The following is a 13175-nucleotide window of genomic DNA, read 5'->3' as shown; positions in this document are numbered from 1 at the left end:
AATGGGAATGGGAAAACGCTACAAACTAATCTGAAAATGACACTGGATGAGCTTTAGGTGTGTAAAGTTAACACAGAGGGATATAATCTGTCACATTGGTGATTAGCACTGTGCTCTTTGGGATTTCTGGGAATGGATTCTTAGAAGCTAACGAGGTAGATGAGAAGAAAGAAGTGGTTACCCAGAAACCAGAAACACAAGTTGCAAATATAAAACTATTGCGCAATGTAGATAAGCAGGGAACCACAAGGAGGTTGAGCTTAAGAACAAGTAAGGATATAATGTGTGAAATTCTCTTTCAGATAATTTCGTCAGTACAGTTGTGGCTGGAGGTGTAAATGCACAGATATCTTATCCTGCATGGTTGCAGAAAAAAGTTGCATCACTGTTTCCTAAACATAGATAGTTTTCATTTTATATACACTATTAAGTTATGAAAACAAGGTTGAGATGGGAGGCAAGAGCAGAGAAAAAGTGAAGCATTTGCCTCCTGAATCATCAGGAGATGTGAGAACAATGCTAGCATACCTGAAGCCATCTGGGATCAAGGTAAACTGGCAATACTAATAATGCTTGAAGTTGAGCTGAATGATCCTTGTAAGGAAATCTAAGACACGATGAGGAGATTGGCTTTCTAGCAAGCTTTGTGACAATGTATTAAAGAAAAGTATTTCCTGTGGAGATGCAATAAAGAAAGGTTAAATGTAGCTCTTTTTGATTAAGTAAAGTGGTTTAACACATGACCACACCAGGAAAGTGGAAGGCATCCAGATTGTTCCTGTTTTTTCTAACAGTCTCACCTCAGTAACCAGAAAACAAACATCATCAAATATAAATCTATGTGATTCCTCAACAGACAAAGTTGTGATGAGTTATATTTTTAAAATTAAAAGCGGGGAAGAGAGTCTTTTTCTCTTTCTTGTGCTTCTATGGGGAAAACCCCCACTGACATCAGGCCACTGTCTCCAGAGGGAAAAAGATCAGCTGGGCCCGTTAGTGCAACAGCTAACAGGCAATTTGATTAACTTGCACTTCAAGTTTTGTTATGTGGACGTATTTACCATGATCAAGTTAAGAAAATATACTCAGTCACTCCTTATGTTTATGTTAATAATAATAATAATAATAAAAAATTAATAATAATAATAATTGTGGTACACCATATCCTGTTGACAGTTGCTTGTCACCTCCTGTGGTTATGATATTCCACAATGTTGGAATATCAGTCATGGGAAAGTGATAATTTGAAAGTATGGTGGCACAAAAGCATAATGTTTCTGGCACTGGGTAAAGAGTCAGTCACCTTGATTCAGCAGGTGTATCTAATTTAGAAAAAATCCCATGTGCTAGTGTGGTTTTATTTACTTTCCTGCTTGCGTATTTGTTGGAGAGAATTAACTAAGCTGGACGTGTCAAAATGCATCGGAAAGTCAGGAGTTTGCATTGAGAAATGAGACCGGACACTAAGGGTGTGTAATATCAAGCATCAAAACAGAAGGTCTGGAGGAATTTACAGCTGTTCTGTCATCTGACTGTCTATTGTGTGTAGCAGCTGCTGTAACCTTTTGTTGTGACACAATTGTTTCAGATCAGTATGTAAGGGAAGGCCTACTCTTTATTGATGTCTTCGGTATCAGTTGGGTAATGACCAGAGAAAAAATGAGTTCTGGCTTTGTTTAGTCTCCAAAATAGTGAATCTTTTTCCGACTTTCTCAATCATGTGGGCATAGCGCTGAGCTGTCGTTTTAGCCCTAACACTGTAGACATGCTCTTAAGTAATCCTCTCTCCTCTGACGCGATAATCCTCGGTTGCTTCTCGTGCTCGAGTGTAAACCGGCATGTGTGCTTAGTCATCTACAGGTGCCTTGATATGATAAATGGTTTGCTTACATTAATCTCTCTCTCTTGATGTCATGGGCCATTTTGATTACTTTAAAAGTCTTTCAGAGTTTGATAACAAGATGCACATTCAGGATGCTCTTTTTTGATCAGCTATTACCTGAAAAGTCAAATATGTAATTGAAAAGCAATTTGATTTTTTTTTTCAATAAATTATTCAAAGCTATTTATTACTATACTTGCCATCCTCTAGTAGTTGGTCTCAAACTTTACAGATATTGGTTGTTTAATGAGTAACTATCCAAATCTTTGGCATTTTAAACTCAAAGCCCAGATGTACCCTGTTGCTTTGTATGTGTATGATTCAGACATGCCATCGTTTATCCAAATGCCAACATTGTTGCTTGTTCTTCATCCATTGAATCAATATTGGACTGTGAACCAGTGAGCGATGGGAAGCAAGTGAAACCAAACTAAAGAGAGATTAAAACTGAACATTACCATCCCAACACATGCATGCACACTCAAGCGGACGCAAACTCCCATTTTCTCATCATGCTCTATCAGTCTAGGAAATCTGCAGTGTAAACAGTCCTGTAAGGTTGAATGAGAGGGCAGACCCTTAAGTATGATGAGCCAATGCTGCAACATTTTTCTGTTTTAGAGAAATAAACTACTTAAGCAACCCCACGAAAATATTTTTATGTTGGTTTTGTTCATGTTGTGTTCCTGACATGCATTACCTTATAAACTCCTCTGCTTCTGCTACCCCACAGGAGCAATAATTAAGGTAAAGGAATGCTTTGATGTTGCTTAACCTTAAAGTTTAAGGTGATGGTCATTGAAGTCAAGTTTATTTATTCAGCAAATTTCCAACAGGTCATTCAGCTCAAAGTGCTTTACAAACTAAAATACATCTAAAGTAAAAAAAAAAAAGAAAAAAGTGCATGATATTGAATTTGTTATGTGGGTACCCTGGCATGTACCAGACAATTAAAGTCCCTACTCAAAACACTGCAAATCCCAGTAATTCTGTTAATTCTTGCAAACCACATGAAGTTGTCCACTTTAAAGTTATCTAAACACAACAAAGCCACAGGTTTCCTTTTAATAACACCAGTGGTGGGACCTGAGATGCAAATGATGTCATGTACACTGTACAGTGTCGTTATGTCTTGTGCAAGTTGGCATATCAGTAAAAGGACACCAGAGATGTTCTGACTATCTTGTGTGTCCACTCAGGCGGGTGTGCGCTGCACAATGATGCCGGCATACAAAGCTGTCTCCATGGCGTTAATCTTGACCTTCTCTTAGCTTAAAATTAGATTTGCTCTCAACAGTAGAACAGCCTCAACTGTACTAGTTTAAAAACAACCAGCCTAAATTAAGCATTGGTGCTTGCCTGTTTCAGGATTAACGGGTTTTACACATACTGTTACGTTCTTAATATGTCAATCTGTACACTCCTGAATTGGACTGCATATAAAGGAATCTTCACAAATAACCTCTTGTACGTCTCTGCTTAACAGAGTTGCACAACTTTACTAGAAGTCTTGACAGAAATAATCATTACCTCTTAACGTGGAAAAACTATTAAGTTATAAAACACAAAGGCTTTTGACTTTATCTAAGTTTAATATTTCCCAAAAAGGAATCGCAAGCTGGAGATAAAGATTTAGTGTAAGCCAATATTCTCTGACAGATTTGCTGACTCAGATCTTGACTACGTTTCTCATAAGGAAGGAAGGAGGAGTAAATGTTCTTCCCCAGGAGGGTGTGTTTTAATTTTTTTCACCTTGCAGTTCAGCTTTTAGAACCTTCTTCTCTACTTTTATTCTGCTTCCTTGCAGATGAATATAAATATTACCAGGTAGAGCTAAGTGGGAAAAGTGCATATTCTGGAAACAGTTTTTACACATTTGGACCCTCCAAAATAAAGAAAAAAAGAACTTGATCCTCTTTGAAACAGTGTCTACAGATTATTGTAGTATACTTGAACTACACCATACAGAAATTGTGCACTGTCAGTTACTTATTTGAACAAAAAGCATCAATAGATGTTACTCTTCCTTGGGGAAAAGTAACAACACCCTTGGTTCCAGAAGCTACTGTTTTTCTGTTTATTTTTTTTTCCCATGAACGATATCAGCTTGCACAAGTTTTTGATCACTCTTTCATGCCAAAGTCTTTCAGTGGCAAGATGCACGTACCGCCCGTTTCAAACCCCCCAACCGGCAACATTTGAGTAGGATTGAAATCTGGCCTTTGACTTGGCCATTCTGTAACCCTTTATTACTTCATTTTGAGACATTCCTTGTTGGATTTTCAAGTGTTCTTAGGATTATTGTCCTGTTGAAAGGTTCACTTTCAGTTCAACTTTCAGTCAGATCATATCAGTATCTTCAAGCACATTAAATAATATGATGGAAGTATTTTTTAGTCAGCAAACTACTCTGTATCCGATGAAGTAAAACTTTTTCCAACATAGTGCTTCACAGAAAATGAAAATGTTCTATCTTGGTCAAAGAAATTGACTTTGGGATCAAACAATTCTCTTTGAGTCATTTTTTTCAGAGCATCTAATTTTAAAAGTTCTCTGCAGATCTTTTTGGACAGCAAAGGCTTTCCTCTCACAAATCTCGTATCTAGGTTAAATTTGTGCATCCTCACTGCAAACACACATATGTGTACTTTGACAGTAATTACCTATAATGAAGTTTTGGCAGTTCTCTAAGATGTGCTGGTACAGCCAGTCCTGTATAAAGTGATTGTAGTTTGAAATCTGTGCCACTTATAGTGGAATTATTTATTTCATATCATTTGGAAATCCTTTAAATCCCTTGCCAGACTTATAGGCATTCACAAACTCTTTTGTTTTGCTATGATATTGCCACACATTGCAATAGCAAAGACAAGTGCAGGCCTTACATGTTGAAGGTTTGAAGGAAAGAGGCTCCACCTGTCAATATATTTTACTGCTGGCACCAAACTTAGAACCCCAAATATGAGGAACTTATTTTTTTCAATGTGCCTTATCTGGTTTATATTTATATAAATACTGAAATGACTTTCCAGTTTTTACTTGTTTAATAATATATTGATGTTTATGGCTGTTTTTGTGTCAGTGTTTGCCTGAAGCACACACTTTGGGTTAATACCAATTATCCTCCAGCTGTCCTGCAGTGATTTGAAAGGCTAAATTAAAAAAAACAAAAAAAAAACTTTTTGATTCTAATAGGATTCAGCAGTCGGTTTTCCTAAACAGTTAGGTGTATTTGAATGCAGCACTCATGACTATAAGCCATTCAGGATTTTCTTTCAGAGAGAAATGATGTGTGAACCTTTACAAAGAAGATAAGTTTTAATGACACACAACTATTTATCGTGTTCTGAATGTGCTGTATTGATTTGTTTGTCCCCTAATTTGTATCTTGTAGTTTCTCCAGCTGAGAGGATTCGGTTTATCCTGGGAGAAGAAGACGATGGCCCGCCGCCTCCACAGCTCTTCACTGAGCTGGACGAGCTTTTGTCCGTGGATGGGCAGGAGATGGAGTGGAAAGAGACGGCCAGGTGAGCCTCCAAGACGAATGTCTCATCAGTCAGGCATGCTTTCTATCGGCTCCACACCTATCTTTGACATCAAGAGTCGTGGGCAGTGTAGTCAGAAGTTTCCTGCTTCACAGTCCTGAAACTGGAACACAATCCCCTCAGGTTTTGTACTTGTAGATATACAGGCTGTACTCCAGTTAACACCCAGTATAGCCCTATCTGATTGAGATTTGTACTCCCTACTCAGTGAGACCAGGAAAAAGGCAGAAACTCCCACAAGATCAGGACAGGACTGATTGTTACAGTTTACTTTGGAGTGCATGAACTTTTGGCATCGATATGTGGAATCATTAAACAGTTTAATGATTCCTCCTGTTGATGTGCATAATGTTTTTTACTGTGTATTTTCACATGGATATAAGTATTATGTAAAGTTGCGTCTTAAAAACTTTTGTTTTGCTATTCCTGGAGTAGCATTGATGCAGATAGCAAAGAATCTTCCAGCTCCTAGAAAGCTGCTTCTTTTTAGTGCTAGTTCTTCTAATTCTTCATTGTCCTTTGGGAAGCTGAGGTGGCACGAGGGCAAGTGTAAATGAACCCCCCTAAAGTCCACAGTGTCTCCTCTACTAGCAAGACGGCTGATCACAGGCGAGTGGACTACAGCCAGAGGGATACTTTATCTCCTGAGGAAACTCCATCCTTAGGCCTCAGGAGAATGGCTCTTTGTAGTGGTGACATGTGAGGCGTTATTAAAAAGAATCCTTGTCCCAGAGTCTTGCCTTCAGGGCAAAGCTTATCCCTGTTTGCAACAAAAGTCCCATTTCTCTGACTGAGCCATGTGTGGTCTTGAAGGTTGCAGAAGACTGATGCCATTCTGTTACCAATGTGTACTTTTTCGAGTCTAGTGATTTTAGTTTTTGTTTCAATGCTCTCATACATCCCTGTTCTTACTTGTGAAATGTGACCAGTTTAAAATAACTCTGGGTTATTTTGTAAAGACTAAAAGAAATGAGCCTGTCATTTTTTTGTTTGTTGCCTCCATTTGTTCCAAATCTTAAAAAGAAAACATTCACTTTCACACATTTTCTTTTTCTAAAATGTTGACAAAAATATAAAAACAAAATGGTATCTGGGCATGAGTTGCACACAGCAGAATAACTCCAACCTTCCTCCTGCCTCTGTCATTTAAAATCCTCTATGTAGGTGGATCAAGTTTGAGGAAAAGGTGGAGAAAGGTGGTGAACGTTGGAGTAAGCCTCATGTCGCTACACTGTCCTTGCACAGCTTGATGGAGCTTAAAGCGTGCATTGAAAAGGGCACAGTCATGTTCGACCTGGAGGCCTCCACTCTACCACAGGTTGTTGGTAAGTGGATTGGCTGGAGCCAGAATTTCATCACACAAACTTAAATGTCTTTTTTTAAGAACCCAAAGATGACTGTCTTGATCTTTAATGTCCTCTAACAGAAATGATCACTGACAGTCAGATTGAGGCCGGTCAACTGAAGGCAGACCTGAAGGAGAAGGTCATGTACACGCTGCTGCGGAAGCATCGCCACCAGACCAAGAAGTCCAACCTGCGTTCTCTTGCCGATATTGGCAAGAGTGTCTCCAGTGCAAGTAGGCTGTTTTCAAGCCAGGAGAATGGTAATTTAATCCAGACACTTCAACTTTTAACTTATGTCCTCTCTAACACTGCTGTTCCAGCCTTGTATTTACTTCTCTTCCTTCTTTTCCTTTCTACACTCTTCCAACCTCCTTATTCCTCCTTCTTTTTTCTCTTGGGGGTATTTGTTCTGTGCCTCTGACTCCCTTCGTCTGGGGTGTAGCAGCACGCCAGCCCCTCGAGCACCCTGTGCCTTTTTCAACTCTACAAGACTCTGTGGAATCATGTGAGGTCATGAGGAGCTCCAGCATGGGACACCTCTGTAAGTGAGGTCACAGCCCTCCAGCTGAAAGCTGCATTCTTGCCACATAGCCAGTAGTAAAATAGAAAAAAAGGAATAGAGGCAAAAAAGCAATAATGTTGAACTAACACTGTGATAAAAGATTGGTTTTTTATGTATTCAGCACTACAAACTGAAGCAGATGTTAGGAAACTCTTCCCGTATTTAACTAAATATTTATTTGGCAACAAAAACTGAATTGGTATAGTCTTGGCTCTCTAGCATTTACAATAACAGTGGATGAGTAAATGGACTGCATCGAACTGAGCTCCAAAGTTTACACTTTCATTCATTAGCCAGTAGTTGCCTAAGCATGTGTCTGCTAACGCGTACAAGCAGCAGACCTGAAAAGACCACGAATTCCAGCTCTCCTCTCTGTGGAGGGGCTGAATGAACCACCATCTGGCGTTAATTCTAAAGCTTAAGCCTTGCCACATTTAGCGGATGTTTCTGACTGTCACCCTGTCCTTTGCTCATGCTTTTCTTTTCTTTACTACATCCCCCTCCTCAGCCAATAACAGCTTATTTGCTGTCTTGCTTGACCTCTCTGATCCTAACGTTAGCTCACCTTTCTGCAGGTAGCCCAACTACTGCCCACCGGAACCTCACCTCTAACAGCCTGAGTGACTTCTCTGACAAACCAGAGAAGGATCAGGTAATATGTTAATTTGTCTCTTCTTCACTGTTGTATGAAATGATCAAAAAAACAACATTTTGTGGTCTCCATTCACAAAGCAAAGGCAGGTCATTTGTTGGGATGTCTGCATGCTTGAATTTTTGTCAAACAGACCTCCAGTGCATACTCATTTATGGCAACAAAAGCTCACTATCTTTGTTGTGTGAGTTTCTGTTGTCTGCTGTGCAGTTTCTCTCACCATGGTGGCTCCAGAGTGATTAAACAGTTTGTGAATTGTCAGCCTGGTAACTGATGTGCTGCACATTGATAAAAAACATCACAGAAGCTGTTAAACTGTAACAAGTGTTAATGGAACTGGAGATTTGTCAGAATGATCTGAGGCCTCATTTATAAAAGTGTTTATAGAAAAGAAATTACTACAGGTGGCATGTGAAGGACAAACAGGTAATGTAGCACACAAAAACTTCCAGATTTATAAAAGAGAATGCCTGCATGTCCTACGCCTTTTTCCGTTCATAAATCAGAATCAACTCTTAAAGTTGGTGCATGTTAGGGAGCGCCTTGCCCCGTCAATTAGGCGGCTACGAAAGGTCAGGTGAATGCCCTTGATGAATATTCAACGATTTAATTTCCATGATGGCTCAGGAGGGAAAATGGGCGAAAAAGCAGATTTTTTTCAGAATGCGAGATTAAGATCCTAGGACCATAGTGGGCATCAACAGTGCCAGAAAGCAATGCGTCAAGATGTGGTTAAGGTCAGGAACAAGATAAACCTCTGGTGGCACATTCTCCTTTAATGCCATGTTATGTAGTGTAGTGTCTTTAGGGGTTGATGACTTTAAACAGCCTATGTGAAAATGCTCTCAGGTGACACAGACTGCTGACACAGACTTTTTGAACACAAAAGGATTGTATTGTCACCAGGCCCGCATCAGAATAACAGCCCTGTGCACTTGAGGCTGGAGAGATCATAAATCAGGATAGAGGCTCTGCCCTCCATGTGTCTATTATATCAGGCTATTTAACCCCACACACCCATTCTTCTTTTGCACCTTGTCCCAAAAAGGGACAGACTCAGCTTCAGAACAGCTGAAAGAACTGATGTTAGACTTGCAAATGATGTCAGACTTTTGCCACCAGTCTGTGGCTCTACAGAGCACTTTGGCTGATGGTGAAATATCTTTATATGGCAATAGTACACTCAGACACCAATGGCTTGAAGCAACTGTCAGCATCTGCTGGTAAATCAAAGCAAGTTCAATTAAACTGATCCTGGTATCTTTGTGCCTTTTTGAAGAATCACCATTGTGATTCCATAGCACCTGCCCTCCGTATCTTACACACCTTTGCAGATGTGCAACATACCTCGTGCTGTTGTGGAGCGGGCCTGGCATTGTAGTTTTGTTCCTCTCTGGGTTGGGACAAGAAGTGAGAAGCCACCATTAGAGGGGATATCCACTGTCATCTGCAAGGTTGGAGGATGGGTTAGGTACTGCAATATTGTGTAATGGTAATTTTTACATGAATAATCTTTCTAGCCATTCTACACAGCTCCAGCATCAAATTTGTGCCCCATACTGCTGTGTTTTTGAGTCATACGTAGACCCAGGTCAATGACCCACTACAGTGGTGAGCAACATGTTTGCATCACATATGATTTGGACGTTTAGACAATGAACATGCTTTTTGTTTACAAAAGCAGATTCATACTTCATAGTACTTTGCTGCAAATTGCTTTTTTTTTTTTGTTTGCCTGTTCACCTACACTGTAAGGGAAGATAATGTACCATTGTGACAAACCAATGAAGCCATTTAATGCATGTGGCATAATACGGCTGAAGGTTGGCTGTGATATCCCCGACCTGTCCGCACCTCTGGAAGGTGCTGGTTGCAATAAAACCCAGTGTTGTCACTTGTGGAGGGACTGGCATGGAGTGATTCTTCCTGGTACATCTCTGAAATGCCAGGCCCAAAGCATCACAAAGATCCAAGAACAGTGCACGGGGCAGTCAACCTGTTCATGAGCCATTCATCATCATGAGCCAGTAAGTCTCCCTGGTCTCTGATAATCCACTCACTCGAGAGTCTCCCGTGCACCATATCCTCAAGTCATTGTGTGTCTTTATACATCGGGGTGCATGCCTTTTTATATCCAACTGTCACTCAGTTTACTGAACAACTGCAAGTGGTGGAAATACTCTGGTTGTAGCCTAACTGACAAGCACTTTTGTGCTATGGCCATTTTAGTTGTGTAATTATTAATTTTGAATTCAATTTGTATGGCACATTTTGGCAGCTTGCATTTCATTTTATTATTTAGCTATGCAAATGGATTTCGTAATATGTAACAGTATAGGTTCTTATTCAGTAGCGTACACCTCTGTTTCTGTTGTAAATCCGAATTTTTAGTTTAGTTTTTTTTTTTTTTTTTTTTTTTTTTTTTTTTTGTTTTATTCTTGTGCCGTTTCCTATTTCTCTAGATTTTGATTTTCATATGGCAGGGTCAGAGTTTCTGTGGAGGTGGGGACATTCTCCTGCCAAGTTTTGTTTTTATAAATCCCAAAAGTTGACTATAATTGGTGCATGTTGGTTTTTGTATGCACGAGAGCTTTATAAATGAGGCCACTGCCTTTGACTTTTTACACCACAGCTTTGGCTAATCATCTCCCAGCGAAGGGAGTCTTTATCTCTTCTGTGGTTTACATCGCTCAACCATGATATCAAAACTAGCCTTTTGATATTGTGCCGCCAAAAAAAAAAAAAGTTAGAATTGTTGTTGCGTAGACACAGGGCTTCTTTGCTTCTTTTAGTCCTGTGGGGTCTTGCCTTGGGATATTAGCACAGATCCTCTGTGGTCTATGAGTTGTGAGTGGGGGTCCTCATCAACCAGGCTAGTCCTTGCACATCCAACAACTGCTTGATCAGATTGTAAACTGGAAAGGTTGGAGGCCAGGTCAACTCCTTGAACTGTTACTTATCACTTTGTCTCACAATGTATCACATTGTCTGCCATTAGAGACTGATGTTACTATAGTGTAGGTGTGTTTGGATTGCAGCAATGTTTAGGAGGGTGTTATGCATCAAAGTAATGTCCAACTGAACTGCAGGATCCAAGATTTCCCAACACAACATTGCACAGTATCAGTGGTATTAACATTGAGGCTTATCAGTGTTTGTGTTTGTGTCTATTCTTTTGCCAAGTCGAAAATGAGCACATTGTAGACTTTGGATACAAACTGTAGTACAGTTTGTTTATCAGATGGCATAAAATCAAGCTGCTGCTTGTACATAATTCAAGGAAAGGGCAGGCACTACCTGTTCCTACTTACTTTTAGAGGCGGTAAAAACACCATGTCAGTCTCTGCCTTTATTATTTGTAAATTCAATTTTTTTACTGTCACATTTATCATTGATCATTAATATCACGTATATTTGTTTATGTGCACTCACATATCCGTGTGATGTTTTTTAATGAGCATTTTTATAGATTTTTACACTGCTGCCTGATATTTACATGAACTGATTTGACCTTTTGTTTTCCATTTCTGCCCTGCTCCATCTTGTCTAAACAGCTGAAGAATAAGTTCATGAAGAAATTGCCCCGCGATGCCGAGGCATCAAATGTGCTAGTTGGAGAGGTAGATTTCCTTGAATCGCCCTTTGTGGCTTTTGTGCGTCTGCAGCAGGCTGTTATGCTGGGGGCTCTCACTGAAGTCCCTGTGCCCACAAGGTATTCAACTATAAAATAAAAAAGCCCCTGCAGCTTTTAAAAATACACTGAAACCATCAGAATCTTAATTTTCTAACATTTTCTCATGTAGGTTTCTCTTCATCCTATTGGGCCCCAAAGGGAAAGTAAAGAGTTATCGTGAAATTGGAAGAGCCATTGCTACCCTGATGTCAGATGAGGTGAGTTGTTATAGTGGAAGGTGCTTTTGCATTTTTATCTTAAGCACAAGTAACAGCCCTTGATTAGTTTTGCTCAAGCCAATTCAGAGTAACATATTCAGATATCGCAGTTGAGTGTTGAATTTCTCTAGCATGTACAATACATGTTCAAAAACCATTCTAGGTGTTCTGAGTATGTTCTCCAGATCTCTTTGACCTGGAATCAACAAAAGAAGACAGAAAAACAAAGAAAAGCCACAAGGGATAGGGTTTTTACAAAGAAAAGCATACAGCGTGGATAAAATGTTTGAGTCTTAAATGGGTCACTTAAAGAAAGCTTAACACTAGCAAGCTGAAATTGAGAATAATGTCACCCATTTTGTAAAACTGACTTACTTAAGTCAATAAATTAATTCCCTTTCCATGCTTCTATACCAAGATATGCACAGTTCAATCCAATCCATTAATTAATTTGATGCCCTAGTCGAGCTTTTGGATATTTTGTGTCCATATCAAGGTTTATCTAATGTATATTTATGCCAATCAGTGCATAATTAGCTTATTTGCATATCCAAATGTAAATTTCTGAATTTATAATAGAAGATGTCTTAAAATAAATAATCAGCTATACAGATTAAAAAGTTTCCATTGATATGTAACGGCTCGCCTAATCTCTGATTGGATTAACTCAGCTCTGTGTAAATGTTAAGTTTACATAATAAATATCTTGAGATATAAATGGGTGAATTTTATAGGTGAGATATAAGTATTTAAGACACTGCAATGGGGTTGTCTGCCTAAATCTCACTCCTTGCCATCTGCGCTTGCTGTCAAATCTCTTCCTCTGGATTTTACAGCAGTCAGTTTGGCCTGTCACCAAATCATAGCTTAGTAGTTCATCTGTGTGCTGAAGTTGTTTAAAGCTCTTTACGTGCTAAATAAATATATACTGAAGAGAAGCAGGCAAAAAACAAACAATTTCCAATCTTAGCAGCTTTGTGTCTGTTGAATGTGAACACTGAGCTCCTGGCATTCTTAATCTCTAGAGCACCTTGCCTGCATTTTCCCACAGACCTCAACTCTTCCCAACGTATCTTATGTCAACATTGCAGGTTAGGAAGGGTTTTTCCTAGATTTCCACAGGTTAAACTTTACTCTCTCGACTCCCCCACAACAATCGTGGTACAGCTTTATCAGATGTCCGTATTGTTTTATGTCACAACCTCGTGTTTCTCTGTGGTACAGGGAGTGACAGTGCAGACATACACAGTTTCAAATTCAAATTTTTATTTATAATTTTATTATTTATTTATATATT

The 13175-nt window shown here is 39.3% G+C and overlaps 1 protein-coding gene across 4 annotated transcripts in view; it reads left to right on the top strand.

Annotated features, from left to right (window-relative positions):
* The window catches only part of LOC121629729 (electrogenic sodium bicarbonate cotransporter 1-like), a 35200-nt gene that overhangs the window by 6313 nt on the left and 15712 nt on the right, over positions 1–13175 (top strand). For 3 of the 4 annotated variants that reach the window (XM_041969464.1, XM_041969463.1, XM_041969465.1), the window contains exons 4-9: positions 5277–5409; positions 6592–6752; positions 6854–7033; positions 7911–7987; positions 11542–11699; positions 11791–11878. In XM_041969464.1, coding sequence (XP_041825398.1) covers positions 5277–5409; positions 6592–6752; positions 6854–7033; positions 7911–7987; positions 11542–11699; positions 11791–11878 — 797 coding nt within the window. Of the gene's footprint in view, positions 1–5276; positions 5410–6591; positions 6753–6853; positions 7034–7215; positions 7315–7910; positions 7988–11541; positions 11700–11790; positions 11879–13175 lie in introns of all 4 variants that reach the window. The other variant, XM_041969466.1, reaches the window with a different exon arrangement.

This window comes from Melanotaenia boesemani, chromosome 19 (assembly GCF_017639745.1).
Source record: "Melanotaenia boesemani isolate fMelBoe1 chromosome 19, fMelBoe1.pri, whole genome shotgun sequence".
Taxonomy (NCBI): Eukaryota; Metazoa; Chordata; class Actinopteri; order Atheriniformes; family Melanotaeniidae; genus Melanotaenia; species Melanotaenia boesemani.
This window is presented reverse-complemented; position numbering and strand designations above follow the sequence as displayed.